General features: G+C 39.1%; 1 protein-coding gene across 1 annotated transcript in view; it reads left to right on the top strand.

Annotated features, from left to right (window-relative positions):
- The window catches only part of PHLPP1 (PH domain and leucine rich repeat protein phosphatase 1), a 135541-nt gene that overhangs the window by 62790 nt on the left and 47308 nt on the right, over positions 1 to 25443 (top strand). The window contains exons 2-3 of the mRNA XM_079301622.1: positions 10035 to 10231; positions 12238 to 12363. Of these exons, the coding sequence (XP_079157748.1) occupies positions 10035 to 10231; positions 12238 to 12363 (323 nt within the window). The remainder of the gene's footprint in view (positions 1 to 10034; positions 10232 to 12237; positions 12364 to 25443) is intronic.

Genomic DNA, 25443 nt, shown 5'->3' with positions numbered 1-25443 from the left:
TGTTGCAGCTCTCACTTTCAGCTGAATATGTACTCTGTGCCTACTTACTGGAGTCAGAACCAAAACTGTTACTGCTCTGACTAGCTCCTTAAAAAAAAGGTTTGTATGAACGTACTACATAAGATCACATGCATGTACAAAGATTGATGACTAGTACATGGGAAAAGCAGCCAAGGTATAGACATAATGTGTATGAACTAAGCTACCCAGCAAATTGTGAACACACTGGCTGATATGATGGAGCAAGATTGGATTAAAAGGTCAGCCAGAATTCCTTCTAGCAATAGCTTGGAAATCTCATGTTAATGAAGCTGAATTTTAAATGACAGATAAGTCTCTGACTAATTGCTTGTGCTGTTTTTTCTGGCTTTTGTATTTCTCTGTCTATGTGCAATTCAAAGCACTCACTCAGTCTTTACCTACTAGTTCTTCTCTTTGTATTTATTAGGTGTTGTGGGTTTTGATTGTAGATGTTCCCAATTCCAAATCTAGCATTCTGGCCTTCTCTTTGCAGGGCAGGACGTTGGAGGGACCTGACTGGAAAAATTATACATTTTTCAGTATTGCTTCATATCACAATTATTTGTGATTTTTTTTAAAACTAGACAAGTTGAGATGTGCTAGTAATAGCCTTGCAATACTCTACAGAATTGTTTTGACATAAGCTGCTTATCATTTGGGTCCGATGATAAATCTTGAGTCTAGATTTTGATCTGTACAACAATGCTGGTACAGTGGTAGGAAGTGTCATACTTAAAATGTTTTACCGTAACAAGGATTTAGATTGCTACATGCTTTTAGATATGTAGGATGCCTGACTTTTTTCTTCTGATGAAAGAACAAGGAGAAGATCACTGTACTTGGAATTTGAATATATTTAACACACAAAACAGCTTAATCATCTTGCAGTTGATGGAACTTTAGTCTAGAATACATTGAATGATGACTTTTGTTTTATGTAAGAAGTTCATACAATGCAATTCTTGACTTAGTGTGCACGTGTTCCTCTGTAGCATTTTAAAAATGTTTGACTACCCACATCTTCCATCCTTGGGACAAGGCAGTTGCGTGCAAGGGCATGTGGGGATTTGCTCAACTTTTGCTGGTAAGGAGCATGGATTCCTATCTTTTTGTTGTAATACTGAGACATACAGATGAACTTCTGCCAGGGGCTGTCATTCTTCCCTCTCAGAGGAGTGTGCACTCAAGTGGTTATTTTGAGCTTACATTGCCATGCCTCATGCTGAGCATCTAACACTGATAAAACCTGAAAGCTGCTGTTAACTTCAGTGTAATTTTGCTCTTCAATTCCATCAAGACTCAGGCTTTGCCTAAAACAGTTGGTTAGCTCAGAGCTTTTGCCAATACAGCAATTGCTTTAGACAGGGTAAGTATCCTTTGGGATGCCAGGGATTTTACTGTGCTTGTGGCTTTATTGTGCACTGGGAGTATAACAAGTAGAATTCAATTTTTGCATGACTTCACAAAAAAATATGTGCATTTACAGCATTTTGGTCAGCTGTGCTTTATGAGGGCTGAATTGGGAAGAAAGGGGAAAGATCGGTTGTGCATTCATTGTGTCCCATCCTACAGAAGCTGTACATGCTGTCATAAAGTCATGGCAAGTACTAGTGAGTTTGTAAATTTTTTTTTTTGGCCCCACCTATTACAATTTCACTTCTTTAATATCAATGCATAGAACTGTAAAACTTGAAGGAGTTTTTTGAGGCCATTTTTAAGGGATAACTCGAAATGTATGGCTAAAGTATTCTTTTAAAGAATGTAATTCATGTATCGAATTTGACCAGATTTTAGCACAAATCTTCCCAGTGTAAATGTTTTAAATTTACTTTGAGCAAAAATACTTGGTAGATTATGTCACTAAAGAACTTAGTCAGTAGCTTCCTTATATGAATCCTAAGTTCAAGATGGGAAAGTTGGTTTAGGTAAGACTTCCTGGAAGCCTCTAGACCAATATTGCAGCTTTTGCAACTTTTTTAAAGCACAGGAGGAAGATGACATTTTTTTTTTCCTTGATCATACATTTTCAGGATATTTCAGTTATTTCTCCTTGGAGAGGTGGCATATGGTTCTTTCCCAAAGGAGCTGGTATTGAGTTTTGCTACTGGAAAGCGAGTGACTTCTTCCCTTTAAAAAGCTTTCTTCAAAATGAGATACTTGAAGAGAACAACAGAATTCAACCTGCATCTCCATTGTATTTTTAATGCTAGCAGAAGTTGGACATCAAGTATGCCTTTATTTTGCAAAAGAAAACAACCCTGACTGCATGTAACCTGCTTGGATTTCCTGCAGACAAGTGAAGTGGGTGGGGATGCATGATGCATAGGTCTGAGGGTTAGAATGTGAAGGACCCGTGTTTCAGCTGCAGAAGTAGTCTGTAAGGATAGGTGGGGTGAAGACTTTAAGAACAGGTGGGTTTTCAGTTTGTTGGGGGTCAGTCTGTATTCATGGATGTTTGCTTGCACAAACTGAACTTTAAAATCTGTCAAAATAACATTGGAGCAGCTAGATTTGGAGTTCACTTATTACAATCAGAACAATTGCATTCCAAGGCTTTGTCTCTACATAGTAGTCCAGATGAATTTGCACTGTGCTTTCTTTCTTTTAATTGCAAATAACGTCCTGTCCACTGCTACATATCCTGCTTTAGCCTGTTACTTTTATTAGGTCACCCTGGGGTAGGAGTTGTACTGGTTAACAGTGATTCTCCAATGAATTCTGCTGAATCACTGTTAGATTTTTCTCCAGAAGCTTTTCCTTACATGTGGTTATATACTTTGATACTTAATTTTTGACATTAGAGGTATTGCAGCCATCTTCCATGGATACACATGCCATTTGATAGAAAAGCTTTTCAGGGCAGTAATTTTTGTTCCGTTTTGCGTCCGATAGCTTTAAAAGTTTTGATACCATGGTTTTAGGGCTCCTGTGTCAAGATGGTGAGCCTTGTTGAGAACAAGATAAAGGGAATGAGCAAGTGATCAGACTGAGCTCTGTCTCAGTGGGGAAAGAGGGATTATTTTCTGAATTATTAAATGCATACAAACATTTCCTCCAGTGAGAATTTACTCTGAAGTGGAAGGCAGGATTATGGCTATAAACTATTAATTATGTTTTATTGTATCATATCATGTAGTGGTAATGCTTGCTTTTGAGGGTGATCTTCCTGTAAAGTAGGAGGAATGTGTTTCACAGAGACTAAAGACTTGTCTGTCTACTTTGCCAGTTTTGTCTCATAGTAAATGTTTCCTTGAAGAAAAGGATGAGTTTAACACAATTCGATAAAATTCATCATTTGGAGTCTGCTTTTCTATTTCAGGTGAAAAGGTAACAGTAGTAGAACTTGAACTGCTAATTTCTAAAGGAAACTTAACTCCTTTGGAGTACAATACAGAGTGCAGTAAAATGAGGAGTATAATGAGTAAACTTTGGAACTATGCTGATAGTTAGCCTTAAGAACAGTATAATGGTGACCAAGTCTCTTCTTCACTGAGCAGTACAGAGTCAGTCTGTGGCCTTGTGTTAAATCTTGCAGGAATCTCTAAAAGTCTAAGTAGATTTCAGTGCAAAAATTCAGTTGCTCCTTTTGGAATGATTTTCCAGGTGAAACTTTGATATGTATTCTTGGTCTGAGGATACAAAGACCTTTGCAAAGGTCTACCACAGCTTGCTGGTAGAGACTGTGAGGTTAATCCTTGGTCTCAGTTAAATAGAAAACCTGCTAATTCTGTGCCTTTGTTCCTAAATTATGACAGTATGGACAAGAAAAAATACTTCTAATAAGCATGGATCTGTATGTAGGTTTTCTTTGTAAGTTTCAAAGAAAAAAAAGAGAGCAGTGCAATAGTTTGAGGTTTTACTTGTATTTTTTCTGCTTCCTTTACCACCCTCCTTTTTTTTTAATTTTTTTTTTTTTTTTTTTTTTTTTTAAATCCAACTTGCTGCTTTATTTTTATTCATCTCCATTGCACTGGGGCTTGCCTGAAGTCATCATCGCTATCCTTAGTTTGACAAGAATGAAAGGGGAAGCAGCCTTACATGACTGAAAAGCTTCAAAAACATTGCAGGCAGTAGCTTCATCTGTATTTAATGAAAGGGCTTGAGCAAAAGTAGAAATCTGCAGAATGATCTGGCAGTAAGGTTTTAGCAACAGCAGTTGTGACACAGTTTCCCAAAAGGTGGGCAAAGACACAAGGGCTTTCAGTGTTTTGAGCTAATTGAGGTCTCTTTGTACTTTTTTTAGGCAGGACCAGCGCTGGGCTTTGATTTGCAGGTTTGCAGGCAAGGTGGGATGAGGTGTTCTGGTTTTGGTTCAGTGGGGTGCTGGGGATGGTGCTCCAGGTGTGAACTCAGGGGCTGCCACTCACCCTGCTGGCTCCCCCTGACCAGCTAGGAAATAGCCCAGCTTTCCCAAGGGCATTCAGATCAAGGTCTTCAAAACCATGGTGGTTTTTGGGTGTTCTTTTTCTCCAATGGGTACAGGAATTGATATTCACAGATGATTTGTGTGTGTAATATCTTGTTTCTGAAATGACTTGCTGAAAGCTGTGGGTGGGTTTGATTACATATCCTCTCCATCAGCAGCCACTGTGTCACAGCTCTGGCCCCTACGTGCCATTCCTCTGCACCCCATGCTGAACTATTCACCATGAGCTGTCCCTAAGGCCTCTCAGTCAAAAGGAGAAGTAAGAAATGGAAGCAGCCTGTTTTGTCTGAAAGTGCTCGGGGACAGCTTGCGAGGAACAGCTGATGTGGTAGGGCTGATGCAAGGGCTGGGGGCCCAACAGTGTGCAGAGGAGGATGATGGCCTCTGCAGCTGTAGCAGGAAAAGTACATCCCTAAATTAGGCACTCACAGTTAATTCAGTCACTTCTGAAAAGTCTCAAACTTTGACACTATTCCTACTGAATAATAACTTAAGCCTCTCTTACCACTGGCAAATACCCGAGACGGCTCAGGGCTGGCAGTCTCTCCAGCTGGCCTGCACCATGCAGGTCACGAGGAATTTTTAGTTTTCATTCCATCAAACCAATATTAGTAATAAAAATAAGGCCTGCTGCACAGAAGTGAACGTGTTTCTTATGTCAACACTTTTCCTTGCTCTTATTTTGGTAATGCCTTAAGTCGCTCTTTAGAGGCAGACTTTATTGGCTGTACTTTTCAAACAGGGGGGAATGCTAAGTACTTGCAACTTAATCAGCCGTGTAGCTGAAGAGAGAGTTTTTTTTCTCCCCAAGTACTTTTATGTCCCATAATGAGCTGGTATTTTATAACTTCTGATGGTAATGTATTCCATATGCCTTCCATCACTGGGATAAAGAGCTTTACTCCAGAATCTAAACCAAGTGGCTGTGGGTATTTATTTAATAAGGTTTGAAGTCTCTGCACCAGGCAGGATGTCAGTGTGTTGTGTACCCAGAGCTTCCTCAGGCTGCTGGTGGTGAGATCTTAGTTCTTTAACATCATGGAAAGATCACTCCTGTCCCATCCTGTTTCCTATGAAGCAAGGTAGGTTCTGTGGTTCAAATGGCAGTCCTGCTGTTTCAGTCAAATTCCTTGGTTTTCTTTCTGCTTGTTGTGAATACCTCTTGTTTCTCTCCAGGACTCAGGAGGAGTTAAAACAGAGGAATTCAGCCATGAATATCAAGATAGCCAAATGAGTGGTCTGCTCATAATTCCTTGAGGCATCTCTTCTAATGCCTCGCACAGAACAAAAGTCCTGTTGTGGGGGTGCTTAGGAGTTGCTGTAGTCTTGGAGACCTGACAGGAATGAAAAATAATCTTTTTATGGTTTCTTGCTAAAATACTCAAACTACTTTGGTTGGGCTTTGAGTTTGAAAAACATTTTCTGGTATGTTACTTTTCTGGATGTTCTGGCTTATTTGGCTTCACTCTGATCAGTGCAACAATAATTATATTTAAAGTTTTTGGCAGGATTCAAATTTATGTTTCAAGTCACAGAGGATCATCATTACCATTTTATCTGCATGACTGTTGGCTTTGGTATATTATCACCCCTGTGAAAACTCATTTTCTTCCTTCAGGGTTAGTTAAAACTGAAGAATTATCTGTATGTGAATGTCATGCAGCCTTCTAAATCTTGAATGGAAGGTCCGTGAAGCAGATTAAGGAGCATAATTGCAGAACTGCTGATGCTTTTACTGAAAACAGTGCTTCCTCTGGCGCTGTTTGAGGCAGGGTACCTCAAAACCAAGAGATTGTTGGTGGTGATGCTGTAGTTATGCCATAATTTGTGGTGTTTGATTCATTGCCTAAAGGCATTCTGGTTTAGTTCAAATTGCTCCCTATCTTTCTGTACACTTAGAAGAGAAAAGGTCTTTTGCCTTCTGATTTGATTATTTTCCAGGTCATAGCAAAGACAGGTGCAGTTCTGAGCCTTTCCCTTGCCCTCTGCTCCCCAGCCTGTCAGGGATGAGCCCACTTGCAGGAGACTCTGCCACCTGCTGCTTTCCTCCCTGAAGTGAGGAACAGCCAGCCTTAGATCGCTTCACACTCTTTCCAAACCCCATCCCACTTCTGCTGTGGCAGAGCTCACTGGTATTTAAACTTTCCCTTGCTTTTATGCTCTCTTGGCAGCTAATACCTGAGCTCTTTAAAGCTCAGTCTATCCAAGCTTATTTTTCAGTAGGCAAGGCTGCTGCTTTTCAAACAGCTTTTGCTCACAGTTACCTGCAAAAAATGCTTGGATAGATTCAGGAATCTAGGAATTTAGTTCTACAACTACTTGGTATGTCCTTGATTAACCTCTGCTTAAAATCAAAATAACCCAGTGGCTTTTGACTAATTTTTTCCCCACTTGCATGATAATAGTATCACAGTGTTTTATCAAGTATCAATTATTACAATCCTTAAACAGGAAGAAAATGGAATGTGTGAGCAGATTGCATCTCAGGCAACAACATGTGATCCAATATTAAACATGAGCTTTTCAAGTTACAGAATCATGGAAGAGCCCAGGTTGGAAGGAACCTTTGAAAGATCATCTGGTCCAACCAGATGGTTGGTATGTAGTGAAGTAGACAAGAATAGGAAGAGAGAAACCATTTGCTTTCATGAAATAGGTCCAGTGTTTATTTCTGTATGTTCTCATCAAGAACCTTCTGGCTTTCACTTAGCAAAGGATAGTACTTGGTGTGAAAAAGCACCTTAAATTGTTTGAAAGGTTGTTTTGAGTTTAAAGGGGTTATTTAATCGTTTTTTGTATTCAGTAGGAGTAACTGAGGCTTCTTATTTCAGTAATTTTCCAGTCAAACTTGAAGTTTGAGAGAAAATACAGTTAATGTCTAGCAGGAGTACTTCTAGTGGTAGCTCTCTTCCAGTTTTTCTAGTAAACATTTATTAATTATATAAATTGTTACTGTATTTTGTGACTTACAAACTGTGAATTTACATGAAATTTTAAGAACTACTTTTTAGAGAGTAGTTAGAACTACATTTTTTTCTATGTAGTTTTACAGTTCCAGCTGTATCTAACATCATGTACTTAGTCCAAGAGAGTCTGATCCTAGAAACCAGATTCCTCAGGCATCTGAATTTGTTTTCCCCTGTAATTTTTTGTGTGAGTGCCTAGTGTGGTAGTCTTTTTACCACTGGACTAGGCAGGATAGTGCACTGCTTGATTGTTCTAGGATGCTGCTGTGTTTCCTACCAAGCCTCTTGGCTGCAGCACTGTAGCCAGAGCTAGTACTCTTTGCTATCCATGATATTCCTGAAGAATTTCTGAGGTATGGTGTTTTCCAGGACGCAGATCTGCCCTTTGTTCCTGAATGTTCATGAAAGTTGCATTTGGTTATGTTGAAATGCTAAGTGAGCTTGTCTTCCCAAGAGATTGAGGTTGTGCCTTTCAGTCTTAAGGGATTTCTGTCAGCAGCATGTTCTGCTTTTCCTGGGAAGTTAGAGAGCACACAGTCAGAAAACAGACCTGGGAAGATGATTGTAAAACATAATTTTAGAGGTGGAAATGCACATATCCCTGACAGCTATTCCTTAAGCAGCTGTGCTGTTAGTATTTACCAGGCACTTTTTACTCCATTATAGAGATGGGGTTGGTTGTATGTGTTAATTCTTTAATCAGTGCTCTGTGGCATGAAGCCCATTATTCTGCACAAGCCAAGTAAGTTCTCAGTTCCTTCAAGAATTAAGTGTTTCATGTTCTAAATGTAATGCTCTGTTCAGCTTTTGTGTTTGTTAAGGTTGAGTTTCTCTGATTCACTCACTTGTGTCCTCTATCAGTTATCTTGTGGCTTTGCATGGAGCAGGTGTCCCACTTACCTCTGTTAGGCAAAGAGTTAATCCACAGTTTCTGTGGTTGGATATGAATTTGCTTGGCAGTGTAACTATTGCTTTCTTGGAGCACCTATTTTTGAATTTGATGCTGATACCTTGTGGGCATTAAAGATTCAATGTTTCAGCTTTAAGCAACAGTGATGTTCCTGCAGATCCAAACTGGCAGACATGGGTAGCCTAAATGCTAGTGTTTATTAGAGCAGAGCAAGGCTTGAGGGTAACTATGCCAAGTGTTGGCTCATTAAATTGGCAGGAAGATTCGAAAAGGCTGCTTTTAAAGATAAGGACAAGAATTGGCACGGGCTAGGCAGGAATGAGCGAGTGGCAGTGGGTAGGGCATGTGGTAGGTGTCTTCTATCTTTCCATAGATAATTTGAAGGCAAGAGCTGGCTCATTGAGACAAATGAGCTGTCATGCAAGCAGGAGTAATAGCAAGTTGAAGTAATAGTGTGCAACACTTGTCACTGCTGGAGATCAGTAGGCATGGCTCTGCAATACTGTCACTAGAATCAACTCCTCACTTTTCTGGAGTCCTAATAAGTTATTACTTCCTTGTATTTAAAAATTTTGGTAAACATTAGTGCAGGAGCATTAGTGATTTATCTTTTATCATTATGGGGAAGCTACTTGGAATTAACATGCCATTTGCTTTGTTTATTCAGGAGAGCTGCCTCCCAAAGTTCACCAACACCAGTGTTCTTACATAAATTTGAACTGGTTTAACCTGAACATGATTAGCTCTTGTCTCTGTTTGCAAAGTACTTAGATATATTTGGATGACTTAGATCTGGGCTGGACTGTTTAGAGTTTGATAGGGTAACTTGGTGTAGATAAGTTAGATTAGAATGAGTAAATTGTGCCTTCCATTTACATCCTGAAAGAGCAGAGATGAGAGATGCATGCCTTTGTGTTGCCATCACTATGATATTTTCTGAGTGTTGTAGACTAGATGTTTTAGAGTATATTCTTATTAATAGATTAGATTAGTAGAATCTGAGACAATTAAAGTCATTTGACAGATTTAGTCTAATTGGTAGTTATGCTAATAATTTGAATTACTAAAAATAGTAAATTCTTTGTAATACAGACAAAAGAACTTCACTCTTTCCAATTCTCTACTCAGAATAAAGCAGGGTATTTGAGGGGTTTCATCTAGGTTGCACCTGCTAATGTAATGGCTGAGTGTGCTGCCTCTGCTATGGAGTTTGGCTGGAGCAGTGTGGGTTGGGGAAGGTAGGACCTGTGTTCTTTGGGAAGCCTTTGAAGCTGTTTGAACCATGGCCTGAAGGATAGCCACAAGAGACATGGAAATACAAAGATACGGGTCAGCATGCACTATATCACCCCCTTCTGCAGTTACCACATGCCATGTGAACTCAACAGGAACCAATTACTTACTGTTGTGGATGAACATTTGATTTCCAGGTTCCATAGAGAAGGCCATTAATTGGTGCTTCTGTGATTATTGCAGATTATTTAATGTGACCTGGTCCTCATGATACCAGCCTGTCATATCATTCTACCTATTGAAGAAGACTGTACTGAAGCAAATATGAAATTATCTGCCTGCATGGTTTTGAAGCTGTATTTCATTTGTCGTGCTGCAGTTTGTAGCTTGAAAATTTGCTGATCAAGTCTCAGGATGACTTGAGTGAAAGAGGCAAAGATTTTCTTTGATTAAGTGGATGCTTTTGTTTCTATTTCAGGCAAGCCCCACAGCACTGGCAGCTCCGAACGGATTCAGCTCTCAGGAATGTACAATGTTCGAAAAGGGAAAATACATTTGCCAGTCAACAGATGGACAAGACGCCAAGCTATCCTTTGTGGAACATGCCTAATTGTCTCATCAGTAAAAGAAAGCCAGACTGGAAAAATGCATGTCCTCCCTTTAATTGGTGGAAAAGTAAGATATTTTATTTTATTTATTTGCTTGGTTAACCCGTGTCTCTTTATGAAGGGAAGATTGCATTCAATTAGGATGATTCTAACCCTCCAAAACCTTGTTTCTCTAAATGGGATTTTCGAAGTATATAAATGACTTTTGGTTATTTAGAATGTTTGAATTAAAGCTACAAAGAAAAGCAAAGGATGCACAATCAGTGTCTTTCTTGTGTGCAGTGTTAAATGGTTTATATATGCAATAGCATACAGACAAAGGATCCATGCAGGTCTTTTGTGTATGGTCTGTGCCATTCCTCTTCATCCAGGTTTTATCCCTGCTTGCTCTTAAGTTCTGATAATTAACAAATAAGGGCATGGGCTTTTTCTGAACATTAGTGGAGTTTTGAGTATTCAGCATTATATAAGTAATGGTCTGTTGCAAGCTAAGAGTAGCAAACATTTTTCCTTGTGAGAAGCTGATACCGAACTTTTTTCTAATAAATTATATCTAAAACCTAAGAGTTCCAGACTGAACACAAAGAAATATTTTTTTTCTCCTGTGATGGTGACTGAGCACTGGCATAGGTTACCCATATGGGTGATGGCATATCCATCAGCCCTGGAGGTACTTAAAAACCATCCGCATGTGGTCCTGGGCAACTGGCTTTAGGTGGACCTGCTTGAGCAGGGAGTTGAGCCAGATGATCCCTAGAGGTCTGTTCCCACCTTAACTCTTCTGTGAAACTGTAGTGAAGACACTAAGATTACAACATCACTGTTTTAAGATAAGTAGTAGTGTTTCAGAAAACTATTACTGGCTTGTTTCACTGAGGTAATGGTAAGATGATCATCACCTTGAGGATGAATTTACACCTTAAGTAATCGGTAAGTTGAATTCTAAAGAGTTATTTGGAGAGAAACAAGCTTCACAATATTATATATGCAGACTAGAGTTGATTCATTAATGTTCTATACTAGCAGTGTGAAAAGTAGTGCTGCCTTCTACAAGTTGTTTTTCCTGCCTCTTTTATGGTTTTTGACATGATTCTCCAGCTCTTCCTTGGAGATAGTGAAGTAGAAACATTGTCCTCTTTTGGCAACAGTGTGTGAACTCTTGAGAGGGAATTGTGTATCCTGGCTGTAGGTTGCTGGAAAGGACAGGATTAAGGTTCCCATCAGGCTTCCTTTTGACATGAATATTCTTTTCATAATTTTATCTTTTTCATCAATGTATTTCTTTTAATTTTTAAAAGGAAGAAGATTATGTACAATTTTAATTGCTTAATGTGGAATTTCTAAGTAGCTTTTGCACAGAAATGCCTTATGTGATGTAAAACGTGCAGACTGTGTTAAGCAGAAAGTTGACAACAAATTTTAAAAGAAAAAGATAACTAAGCTCAGAAAAATGTACTGAGAGCTTCTGCTGACAAAGCTTGGGAGGAGGGCGTTTGGCACAGAATTGAGTGTTTTTTAAATTATTGCTCAAAAAATATTCTTCCTCATCCCCATAAATACTCTGCACTTCCTGGTTTGCAAAGGCTTTCCAGAATGCTGTACTGAGACATTGAGACCATAAGTTGTGTGGGACTTCTCGTGTATGGTAGCAGAATGATGTACTCTGGGTGTTTTTTAACAAGTTGAGAAATGCCAAAGAATTTAATTGGGCTGCAAGAGAAGCATTTTGTTAAGCCTGTTTTTAATAACCAGGGAGTATAAATTTGTAATTTTTTAGGTTGCATAAAAACAGCTTTAAATGCATTTCACTGGCAAACCTTTTATGGTGTTCAGTTTCTGTTAAAATGTTTATGTTCTTGGTGAATTTCCCCGTTATTTCTGTCCTCCTGTTCTCTTCCTGCTTGCGTAGATTTCATGAATATTTGACATCCAAGATCCAGCCTGGGTGTTTGGGATGGTTAGTCCAGTTCTACTTGATGATCTCTTCTTGAGCACACTTTAACTTTGCCTTGGGGAGTTCTGCTAAGAGAGTTTTGATTCTTGTTGACTCACAGTTTTGTGTCTCTGCTGCAGGTGGAAGAAGTGAAAAAGCACCAGCACTGTTTAGCATTTAGCTCCTCTGGACCTCAAAGCCAGACCTACTACATTTGTTTCGATAACTTCACTGAATATCTGCGATGGCTGCGACAAGCATCAAAGGTGAGAATGCTGCTAACTCTGGTGGGAGTGGGATGTTTGGAGAGTTTCCCCCTGTTCAGTCTTCTCCATGCAACAATACTGTCCCTCTTCTGGGTTGGTTGTCAAGACCTGCTGTTGCTGCTGTTAGTGTTGTATGGCAATACTCCATTTCATTGGTAACAGGCAGTAGGGAGGTGAATTTTTCTGCATTTGCACCAAGACTTCTTTCTGCTGAGGTTGTGTAAGCTAAGTGCTGTACTGAACTTCTTCCATTTCCTTATCAGCTGGATGGATCTACTGAGGTCATTATAATAATAAGAATGACAAATATAACTGTAAACACTTCAGTTAAAAAACTTTTTTTTTCAGTGTTATTAAAACCTAAAATAATGTCAGGGTTTTTTTAATTCATTCCATACGCAGAACCTAAATATTAAATTGCTAGAATAAAGGATTTTTTTTTCCTGCTGCTTTGAAGTGTTGCTGAACCTCTCTTTCATTTAATAACTATTTGATTTTTGGGTTATTTGTAATAAGCAAATAATTTTCTGTCAGTGAAAAAAGATTACTAACTAAAACTTTTGTAAAGCAGATTTTATACTGGACTTAGAACACAATTATAGGAATTTAGGGCCTGCATTATTTCATTTAACTCTTCAATTCCATTTTGTGTTGTTGGAAGGTGTTATTGCAGTTGTCTGTTTTATCTCTTAATCACTGCCACTTTTTTGCTAAATCCTATATATCTTGAAGCATTATATTTTTCATACTTTTTACAGTGAAGGTTTTTTTGCTGTGCTGTCAACATGCTCTATTTGGTTTTGTAGTTAGGCCTAAACTGGTCATTAGTTTTGTACTTGATAGGACTCTCCATGCTTTTTACTATGTAAAAGCAACTTAGTTTTACTTAGAGACACTCATGTAACACTAGATCTGCTTTGCCTTTAGCTTGCAATAGCATATTGTCCAACCCCTTGCCAGTGATCCAGCCTAAGTTGTGGGCTTTTTAAAGAGGTTTGATTATATGTCAAACTTTCTTCAAACAGTAACTTGTGCACCTTCTAGCATATGCATCATTTAAAATGTCTTTTAGGGCTTTTTTTCCTAGTAAGTTTTAAAATTCTTTTTAAAGAAGTTGTTCTGGCATATCTGCTTAGGTCTGTTAAGCCTCAAGGTAAAAATCCCCAAGGCATGTTTTATGAGATGGTGAGGCACGGTCTGTCAGGTTTTTGAGTTCTTGCCGCTTTGGGGCTGTCTCTAGGACAGTAGTGTCCTTTCATCTCCAGAGGCTTTGACATCAGATAAATGAAAGGCAGATCTAATGAGTGGGGAAAACAGTGGAAAACAATGAACTTCAGAGCTAGAGATAAATGGCCAGAAAGCCCCTCTGAATTACTGGCAGCATAAGCTTGTTCTGTGCCATGCTGTGCTTCTCTCTTTCTCTCTGGTTCACTCAAATGACTAACAGCATCGGGATGATAGCCAGCATGAGAGCATATCCTCATGCACTCACCATAACCTCCCATTTTTATGTAAGTGTAGAAAGAAAATACATAGTTTCAAATTTCTTTTCAGACTATCAGGAGTGAAGAAGCTCTCTACGCTATTCTTTTAGTTGCTAAAACATACTTAGAGGAAAAATAAAAGTGTCTTCCCCAACTTCCCAGCCCCCAAACCTGAAACTTGGCATTCTGCATTCATGGATTTTTACTTTGCCACTTCAAGTCGGTTTTTTTTGATGTTTAGGATTCCAGTCCTGAGACTGAAAAACAGAGACAAGCATGATTGTATGCAAGGCAGTCCTGTGGGAAGGCTGCACAGTAACACTGTTTCTGAAGAACAAAAACAGGGAAACTAGTAATGCTGCAAAAGTAACTGAAATTCCCTCTAGCTGCTGCTGTTTGTGTCGAAGTGCTTAACTGTAAGGTGCACCACACCTGATTTACATGTATGTAGAAATAAGAAAAGTTGAATCTTCAGCTGTGTAGTTCAGGCAACCTAACATTTTTACACTGGAAAAAGCCCCCAACATTTATATGAGTTATTTTGCCTCAGCTGTTTGGAAACTAATCAAGTTCAAAGCTGCTGAAATGTTCATGCGAACCAAGAAAATACTGCGTAAAGCACTGTGTTTCTAAAAACAAGAAAATTTAGGAAGGGGAGGTATTATGGCTCTGACACTTAGCTTCTAGCTGCTTGCTGTGGGCTAGGTCACATAATGCTTGCAGATTCTTCCCTAATACTGGTGTTGTAAATAGTACTTGCACTTCTGTGAGTTGTTATGAATAGTATTTAACACTATTTTAAATATAGATGTTTAATGGCATTTGTTTTGAAAGCGACATTTGTGTTAACTTACATTTGGTGGTAGCTCTTCAGATTAGTTCTTCTCCTATGTGCTCCTGATATGTGCTGCTGAAAACTGAGGCTTCTAATTCTTACTTAGTGTAATGAAAGCTTCAGTTATAAATTTTGATGCAGAAGGAAATCCCTGGTAAAATATTTCTTTAAAATTGCTCAATTCAGTTTTTAACTGTGAAAAAAGTCATGTCTGTCTTCTGTATACTTCAGAAGAGCCAGATGATGATGTTATTTTAACTTTTAAATAACAAGCTCTATATTGAAAGGCAACTGGAAAAGAATGCTTGCTCTGCAGTCTTTCTCCCCACAGAATATTGGCAGTGTTGACTTTCTAGTGGTGTTTCAGAATGAGGCAAGTCCTAATGTATCACTCCTGCAATAAATATGCTAGAAAAGATCTCAGTTCATGTCTGAGGAGACTGGAGTTTAATGTAATTAAAAATAAGCATCGCTCCTGTATAATCAGATTCATTCTAACAGTGGAATCTATCATAGCCAAGACAGCTCTCATGCTCTGCCTCCATAAACTTTTGCAAGGTGAGTAGATATTAGGATTGGTTTTCTGAATTATATGTGTCCTGAGGTGAACAGAACTTCTGTTTTCAGGACAGACTAGAATTACAGCACAAATACTGACCTAAATATGAAACTTGGTGACATACTTATTCCAAATAGGTCACTTTTAGATACGCTGATTTAGCCTCAAACAGAATATTTTTAAAAGCTGGAAATGTGTCTTGTTCGTTAATATTGATAATTCTATACCACAGTGCATTTCTTCCCTTCTACTTTCCAAAATCTGGAGGCCTAATTAAGGAAGCTTAAAAGCAAAACAACAGCAACAGATTTGGTCCTTTGTGATCTAATGCATTCATTCTCTTGCCAAATGTTGAAAAATAAGCTTATGCAACTGGGACGGGGGAGCAGAGGGGAAAGAAAGGAACATCTTCACAGCTTAAAAGAATTTTCTCTGCATAACGTTGTCATGATGGTTCTGAAACTGGCACAATTACTTGCACAGCAAATCTGCCACTGTTTGCTATTTGAATGTCACATGCAGAAGGACAGGGCAAAGAATGTCAGTGAGGCAAAGTGATGAGGGCATTCCTCATTTGCCACTTCCAAAAGCTAAAAAGCTACTCCTTTAATTTGAAAGAGAGAGAAATGTTATGCATACTGTGTTAGGGAGTGGTGAGACTTGCTGTTGTGAGGCTTTTGTTTGGGATGTGGTCTGCTGTTGGATGCTTCTAACAGCTAAACCTAACCATTTTTCAAATTTTCAAATTTGTGAAATTTCAGTTGTGAGCACTGCTTATGACACAATTCAGGACATGGATGGTTTGGCTGGAGTATAAAAGGATTAGCAGTTAAAATGGGATGTGACAGTCTGCCTTGGAAATTCAGTATTGCAGAGCTTATGCATTGTGGAATTTTATCTTCTTGGAAATAGTGTGCCCCACTGGGCATGCCGGGATGAGTTATCTGATCCCACAGACCTTCTCCCCTCCTGGCTGCAGGAGAGCAGGAAGTGTGTCAACAGCTCCATGTGGCAATAATTTCCTGCTTTAGTGCTTGGTTGGATGGGGCAGGTAGAGGAAGAGAGGTGATGAGGGATAAGGGCTGTAAATAGAGCATGTCTGTGTAGGTGGGGAGAGATGTACAGGCACAGAGATTTGTGTCTGCACACCATTGACCAGAGTTGGACAGCTGTGTTGCTACTGTTGTTGTGTGGGCTTAGGTGCCTACACACACAAGAATCCTACTGTTGAAAATACAAGGAATGTCCAAAAATAGGATTTAAAAGCTATGAAATTTAAGAGTTTTCTCTTGTGTGATTTTATATTTTCCTTTCTCTGTTTCAGTCACCTCTGTGTTAAAGTCTGTAGTGGAAGTGTGTGGTGGTCCAAACAGCTGGCCTGTGAAAAAGCAGAGACTAAATGATGATGTCAGCATACATTATGTTTAAAGCATGGTAAAAATAGCAAGAATAGCAAATTCAACTGATAAGGATGTGCTGTCATGTTGGCCTTATTCCTTTCATGTCAGTGCAGAATGCTCTCTTCATACATTTGTTTGCACTGTGGAGCTAGCAGAAAATAAGAGCAGATTAGAATTTAGCTTATACTAAGTATACAAGTAATGCAGGAGCCTCTACAGCTGTACTCATCATCTTTCCTTGACTTGCGTAGAGATCTACTGAAGCAGCAGTACAAAATTATTTGGTTTGCTTTTTGCTTTCTTTTCTCTGAAGTTATCTAGTTCTGACCATCTGCTTCAGTCTTGTAATTATTTTTTCTGTGCAAATTTGACAGTTGTGTACAGAAACTGTTGTAAAAGGGGAGTAGGAGCCCTGTAAAGAGGACAAAGCTGATCTGTAACTCCAGTGATATGATACTTATTTCTGATGAGGAGGAAAGATTTGAGTTCTGACCAGATACTTGGTGCTACAGACCACATTTATATCTATAAAATCTACAGAATCTGGAGATTAATTCCTGACCTTTGCAGTTCTCCTAAAATACTTCCAAAATAGGAGACCAAGGTGATTAGCTTTTGGATGTGTTTTACAGAAACTATGCTGAGGAAATGCAGTGAGGAGCAATTGAGTGTTAGTGCTAAAGATGTACCTGTTTTCAGCTGTGCTTCATTTGCCCTTGAGATAGGGATAGATCATCAACCATGGGACTGCTTTTTCTTTCAGCACATAAGATTCTGCTCATTAATTCAAGTGGTGGGAAATAAGGCATATCCACTTGTGCAGGTAGCTTCATCTTTATTTCAGATACTCTCAGATGTTAGTGTTTGGCTTTCTCCTGTCAGCCATGGTCAGCCAGGAGGAGTTTTGTGAGAAACTTCCACACCAGCTTCATTGTGAACCACAGACTTTGCAGAACTTTTTAATATAAAATACAGCTTCTAATCTGTAAAGAAGGCTTGAAGCCACTAGTATAATGGTTAAGTTAGCCCTACGTTGTATTTGCCTTGGCTTGCCCTCCAGGTGATTGACCTATTTCATATGTATTTCTGGATACTGTAATGAGCTGTCTTCACAGAGTTCATCACTGCAGTGATTTTTATTAACAAGTTTCAGTTGTTACTGGAGGCACTAGGGGCAGGCTTTTCTAATGCTTACTGGTCAAAATGGCCTCAGAATACCTTTTTGCAGAACTTTGATCACAGAACAGCACCAATGCTGAGTGCAGAGAGCAGCACTAATGTTGAGTGTAGGGAAAAACCACATGCAAGGATAACAGTTTATGTTATTTGGGATGTTACTTGTTACAGTGCTGACAATTCTTACTTTTATGTCACTGGATGTACTGTCTCTTCTCCAAGTGTCTGTTAAGCCCTCTAAGCAATGGATAACCTTCTGGAGGACTACGGTAGAGAACTTTACTTTCCATGCAATTTGAATTTCTAGATTAGTATTTTTGCTTTTACATTTTGCTGTTGGTTATCACCTGTGATCATTCCACAAGGAATGATTGTTTGCAACAAACAGACTATTTGTGTTGAAGTTAGGAATTTCTGACATTTCCTTTTAGCTTTATGGTATTGGTCTGTGTGTTTGAATGTACCATTGTGATTCTGGGATGCCTGTTTTTGTGTGTGTTGGGGACAGGTTGGAATGTGCTGGCTGGTCACTGAGAAGGTGTCCATGAAGTAGCTGGTTTGTTTCTTATGCCAGTTGAGATTTGGAGGCTGGAAAATGAGTCTTTATTCTAATATGACCTAAAAATTAGTTTAGTGTACTGCCAGCATCAGTGGTCATTTTTTGGCAATAGCTTTTAACCAAAGCTTGTTTTCTTTGAGAATAACAATTTGGATTTCTTCACACTTGGGACTAAGCAGCATCATTAGCCTGTTGAAAAAGTTGATTCAACATCTAGTCAAGAAAAGAGAAACTAGAAAGATTTTTCTCATTTTTGAAGTGTGGGTCTTTGTGGGTCTTTTTTTGAGCTGACCCTTACTTACAGGAAATATGATGGGTCTAAGTTTAGTACAAGGAAACCATTTTTTCCCCCTAATACCATAAAATGACAATGCTGAGATAATGCTTTTGCTAAAAATAGATCCCTAAAAATAAACCTACTGCTTCCTTTTGGTGGTGATTACAAGTACTCAAACATAAACAAACCTCTGGTTTCCATGTGGAACTTTACTTCCTTTTCTCTGTGTGCACGAAATCTTCAGTAGTTGGAACCTTTGCTCTGAAGTCGTATCTGGTCATTCTTGCTGTCGGTGACTTCTTATCTCGAGTGTGAAAGCAGAAGATTGGGCAAAACAAACTTGAAGCCAGTTTTGTTGTTCTTTTGATGATAGCACTTGAAAGTGTTCCTCCTTCTCTTTCCATGCAAAGCCTATTCTTTTGTGCCTTTTGTTATTAGAGGTTAGTTGACATTTTGGAAATGAACTTCTGGGTGTGTTTCAGCATAGTCAGTCTCTCTTAATGGTTCAGGAGGGAAGCTTGGTATTTTGTCTCAGTTGATAAATTTTGCATGTCTAAATAGTTCAGCTAATTTTAAAGTTAATGGTGACTTCAAGCTCTTAATTTGTGTTTTAGAGAAATTATGGTTTCATTGTTTTTTTTTTTTTTTTTTTTTTGCTAGGATTTAGAGCATCTGTGGTTCTTGTTTTGGGCTTGCTGCCTTCAGTTAATAGTGGTTATTGAAGTATTGCAGCCAAGAGTGAGAACAGAAAACTAGGTATCGCCCACACATTTGGAATAGCATTCAATACTGTCTTGAAGCCTCTAAATCAGGTTCTGGTATTATTGAAGCTGAATTTGTGCAGCTCTTGCATAAATGTGGGAAAGCATCACCTGGAAGCTCCGTGAGGTGTTGCATATGTTACCTTTTAAGGTGTATTCAATCAAGGATCCCAAAGTATTTTCAGTAATCTCTGGAAGAGTAGAAACAAGAGGGATAATGAATGTAATGTTGCTCTGAATGGAGCTCAGGGGAACCAAGTGAGCACATCCTGTAAGATGGGAGGAGGTTGCAGGGACTGACATATTGTACAGTATTCTGGTTTGTGTAAGGTGATAATGGAGAAGAAAGGAGGGGAATTACTAGCAAAATCTAACTTTAGGGACATTTTCTCTCTTTAGGTCTCTTCTGTAGTCAGTGGAGGAGGATTAAAGTCTCCAAGGAGGAGTGAGTGCTGGAGACCAGTTTTAGGCCACAGGCTGGTAGAACTGTATCCATGATTATTTGTGTTGCAAAACACTTGGGCCAGAAGGCCTTTCTGAGTTACAATGGGATAATGGCATGAAAAGAGTTCATCTCATTGTAGAATTAATCCATATGATACAGCTGTGTCAAAGAACCTAGATCAGAAGTTGAGGATCTAGCATAATATCTGGCTTAACACGAACAAAAAACCCTACTGCTCTCTCCATGTGGGACTGGGGAGACTCAGACAAGTGAACTTCCAGTGTAAGTCTTACTGGCAAGAATCTGAAATCTATAGTATACCATAGAGTTGTTTTGAGTTGGAAGAGACCTTAGATTATCTAGTTCCAAAATCCCTACCATGGGCAGGGACACCTTACACTAGACCAGGTTGCTCAAAGCCCTATACACTCCAACTTTGAACACTTCCAAGGACAGGGCATTCACAGCATCTCTGAGCAACCTTGGATTATCTTTGTGACCTTTCTCTGAACATGCTTTAAAAAGTTCACATCTTTATTGGGTTAGAGACCTTAGACCTGGATGCAGCACTCCAGGTGGGATCTCACAAGGGCAGAGTAGAAGGGGAGAATCACCTCCATTGCCCTCCTGGCCACGTCTCTTTTCATGCAGCCTAGCCTGTGATTTGCCTTCCTGGCTGGGAGTGCACGTTGTTGGCTCATGTTGGGATTTTCATCCACCACAACCCCCAAATCCCCTTCCACAGGGCTGCTCTCAGTCACTTCTACCAGTCCATACTTAGGTCTGGGGTCACCTCCTGACCCAGGTGCAGCTCCTGGGACTTGGGCTTCTTAAACTTCGTGAGCTCTTGTGGGCCCACTTTTCAAGCTTGTCCAGGTCCCTCTGGATGGCATCTCTTCCTTCTCTTGTGTTGCTGAGGGTGCATTTGATCTCACTGTGTCATTGATAAAGATATTAAAAAGCACCAGTCACAAGCCCCGTGATCCTCAGGGACACTACCCTCCATCTGACAGAGATCCCACGTCTGTATGGTTTAGAGATAAGGACATGGTACTGTGTTGAAGGCTTAGAGAAGTCCAGGTGGATGACATTGGTTGGTCTTCCCTTGATGGCTGCTCCAGTCACTCTGATAAAAAGGCCACCATACTGGCCAGGCATGATTTGCACTTAGTGTCTTGTATGTGCCTTAGCATTGCTTCCATGAGGATCTGCTGCATTATTTTCCCATGTTGAAATGAAAAAATGCTGAACAAGGTCCTTGCTGGAGGGCTGCTCATTGCAAAGTCCGTGTGCCTCACAGTACAGAAGCTTGTCTTTGTAAAAAAAAAAAAAAAATAACAGGAATAGTAAAAAGAAGGGTTTTTTCTTAATTTTTTGAGACTGTCACCTCTTTTGACAGTATTTACAAATGAATTAGTTTCAGTCAAGCTGTTCTAAGGATGTTAATATTTCTTGCTCCACCAAATGGAGATTCACATGTCTGAATTATAAGTAGCTTAATGCTACAGCTAATTACTCTCACTTAACTCTAAGTTGCATCTTAAGCCTTGTCCTTGCAGGGATCTTAGTGTGAGCATCCCACTGTGACTACCTCCAAAGCAGAGAGTTGATATAATTCCCTGGGTAATATAGATACCAGTATGTGATCTCTAAAAGAGGAGTGCTCTTCCTCCAGGAGGAACAAAATTACTCATATTCTGGTAATGACTGCAGATACTACCCAGCATTTCCAAATGACAGATGATGAATGTCACCTTTTTTGTCAAATTTTTGCTGTCAAGATCTTTGTTAAACTTGGGGGATACCTGCTTTCACACCTGTGAGTTTTTTTCTGGTCTCCTATAGTGAAAAGTAAGGGAGCCCAACTTCTGGCTTATCCCCTTCACGTTTCTCCTTCCCACACATTTGCTAATGTTGTTTTCAATTGATAGAAGTTAGCACAAAGACCATAAGTAGAAGTGACCTGTTTGTTTTGATTAAACTGTACAGAGATAAGGAGAGCAGAGAAGCAACAATTTTAAATTATTTTTATGCCCCTGAGTCTTGCAGGCATGAAATATTTGTACCAGAGGCTTTTGGCTGCTTCACCTGCAGAGGAGAGATGGGGCAAGAGTGCCCAGTGAGTGCTGCCACACTGGCAGGCACTTCTGCCCTGTATCTTAGTAAGGAATTACTGCTCTGACTTGTGGCAGTGCCTGTTGGGTTTGTGGAGCTGAGTGACAGGCTTTCCAAAAAACCTTTGCTGGATTTTAAATTTTCTGTGCAAGGCCCTTAGCTTGAGTTAGTGTGTAATTTAACATTTGAAAGAAAACAAAAAGTGATGCTGGAAAAGCCAGTACCCCTTTATCCTTGGGCTGCATCCATTTTAACAGTTGTCATTTAAAAATGAAAATATATGGTTTTAAAGAAAAAGCAAATGTATTATTCCCCCCTCCCCTTCATTAAGTTTTCAGGCATGGTTTTGTTTATCAGGCTAAACAGTTCCTCAGCTCTTGGCTGTGGCTCAGGGCACCAGTGTGCTTCCTGGCTGTGGACTGCAGCTCACTGGAGGGAGCCTCTCTGCTGAGCAGGGCTTTGATATTTGAATAGAAAGGAGGATTAGGGTTTGAATCAAGGTTAGTTCTGAGGTGAAGGAAACCTGTTTGCTCCAAGTTGGTTTAGGTATTTCAAGACAATGTATCACTGTTTAGTTAAGGCTTATGCAGGCATTGGTGGGATGCAGTGATTATCAAACTGTTTAAAAACAAATCCTAAAGGAGAAAAATTAAACTGCCTTTGTATTGCATGTCTACAGCAGGTATAATTTAACACTGTCAACTCAGTTCAAACAGACTGGGAATTTGGCTGCCTGCACAGTGTGGGCTGTTTTGCTATTTTGTCTTCTGTTGAAGTCCTAAGCAGTAATTTCTTATCTGAATAGAGCTGTGGGGAATGGGATGAGAGTAAACAGGAAAAAGACATAATTACATTGGTTTAAATTCACACCACAGGTCACACCAAAAGATGTCCTTGTGTAAACAAGACTTGTGTTTGTCCATACAGCTGGGTTCAGCTGTACCCATTGCTGACATCCATTGTCAGCAACAGATCATTTTTGTAGTATAGCCAAGGCTTTAAAACAAAGACGATAATCAGTCTTGTTGCATAGCTCAGTGACAGAGGTGTCATTATACTGATGGACAAAGCAAAGTGGTTTTTCAGCCCTGGGTAGCAAGAAGCATCAGGAATATGGGTTGATGCAAATATTTTTCTGTATTTTTGTTGCCAGCTGATAAAGATTTACAGTGAACTCATACTGTATTTTCACAAGTTTTGAAATGCTGTTTCCTTTTTAAAAATAGTATTTGGCAAATCTTTTACCAAATCTTCTTTATTTGAAGTGTTGCTTGGAATCTAGGCATGAGAGGTACTGCTGGCTTTTTTGAATAGTTGTTTTTATTTGTATGTGTATTGTGGCACAAGTAACACATGTATAAAAGTGAGTTTTCATATTATGGAGACTCCTATTTCTTTGATAGGTGTGCAACTCTCAGATGGGGTGGAGCAGAAGGCATACCCCCAAGTGGGGGAGAGCACTCTGTAGCAGCATTATTTGTGGTGGTATTTGCAGGATAAATCTACATTTTGTTGCTGTTGTGGGAAAATTAAAAGCACAATGACAGGTTTTTGGTGTTTGTAGTGGGCAGCCCCAGGGCTTTTTGTAATACATGTGCTATATTGTGTATCATGTCTTCAAAACTACAGTTAGTTTGCCATAGTCATCTGAAGACTGAAAAAAAAAAGAAATACAACAGTGTGGGCCTGGAATGCATAACTGAGGTTGCAACAGGAACTGGGGGAAAAAAATCTTTCATTGGAATTTGCAGTTTTATGTACAAAATTTGGTGTGACCTTATCCCATTAAACTACTCTGGTATTACAGTGGGGGCCATTGCAACACAATGACAGATCGTATTTAAAAATCATATCCAGGGAGTGGAGAAAGCAGCATATTGTTTATTTGTATTATTTTGGTTTTTAAATATCCCAACTGAAAAAACAGACTTCAAAAAGTGTGAGATCATGCTTTGTGTTTGAGCTGCATGGCTGTAGATGTTACATGTCTGCAGAGACAAGCATTAGCTCTACAGCCCCTGGTGTAGCTCCTGTCACTGAGGGCTTGTGATTTACCATCTTCTGAGAAGGCCATTGCCCCAGCCATTTCCTCAGTGTTATTGGTGCTGAAATTGCAGCAGTGGTTTCATGTGACACGAGTGTGAAGGGTCTGTGCAGTTTGGGATATGATGAGAAGACGTTTGAGAGGGATTGGTTTGGGCCATGGCAGCTTCTGCCTGTGGAGTTTTGAATTGTGCTGCTTGTGGTTTTATTTTTATATATGTACATATAGCATTTCAAACAGCTATACTTAAGAGTTGTCCACAAAAAAAAAAAAAAAAAAAACACCGAACAAACCATAACAAGCACTTAATGCAGGTTCCCTGTGTATTCAGAAAGCCTTTCCCTCTAGCAGTGCTACCAACCCTTCACCATTTTTGTAGGAGCATGGATGTGTTGAACACAGCACAGATAACTTGTTGGGATATTTTTTTACAGTGGAATATTTTGGTTTTGTTTTCTTCCACTGGAAGCATGACTTTTGTGCAGATAATGTCCTTTTCTCCAGATGCATTTTAATCTTTGAGTGTGAAGGATATTCTACTCAGCATTTTCCCACCCTTTATCAGGTTATATCTGCCGTGATTCTCCACAGTGAGTCAGGGAAATCCAGTGCTTTATTAAAGAACTTTTTTCTTTTAGAAAAAAATCTTTGCTTTTAATAAACAATGGCAAGCTCAAGCATGTGCAGTCTTGCTACATTCAAGTCAATTGTAGACAATTGCAAGGTTGATTTCAGAACTTCAATATTCAACTTCAAAATAACTGGTAAAAATTTCTGGTGAACGAAAGAAAGTATTAAGATGTTCTTGTTTTTTTGCTCTTCTTTGTTTTTCATCTTGTTGCTCTATTCTATAAAAATTTATTATAGAACAGTACTGAGCAATGAAAAGAGAAAAGTCTTATCCATTCCTCTGAGAGTAACTATGTGTTTATATGAGCCTTCCTTGTAACGATTTGAGAGTTAATTTTTTAGAGTACTGTTTCATGGCAGAACCACTTTGATAAAATTAGAGTTGATTCCAGAACTGATGCCTTTTAAAATAATGGCTTTTAACTTTTACAGTTCTCTCTGGTAGAAACATCATTCAGTATTTGTCAATTGCATGAAAATATTAATTAAATACATTGTATAATAAAGAGATTCCTTTAGAAATGAAACAAGAAATAACCAGTACATATAATCTGTAAAAACAAAATTACTTTTAACTAGATTTCTCAGGGTTTGACAGTTTTAAAAAAGGATTTGCATCCTTTTTTGAGGCAACAGTAGAGTTTGTATATTTGATGTTGTTTGGCTGCATTATCATGATTCTCATTCAGAGTTACCATTTCTGGTTCTTGAGATATTTTTAGAGTAATCAGCTTTGCTAAGCACTGCTGGGTTGCTTATTGCTGTTCATATCACATTCCAAACAAGTAGTTGGAG

This window comes from Erithacus rubecula, assembly GCF_903797595.1.
Source record: "Erithacus rubecula genome assembly, chromosome: 3".
In the NCBI taxonomy this organism is placed as follows: domain Eukaryota; kingdom Metazoa; phylum Chordata; class Aves; order Passeriformes; family Muscicapidae; genus Erithacus; species Erithacus rubecula.
Note: the sequence above shows the minus strand (reverse complement) of the source record. Positions and strands in the feature narration are given on the sequence as shown.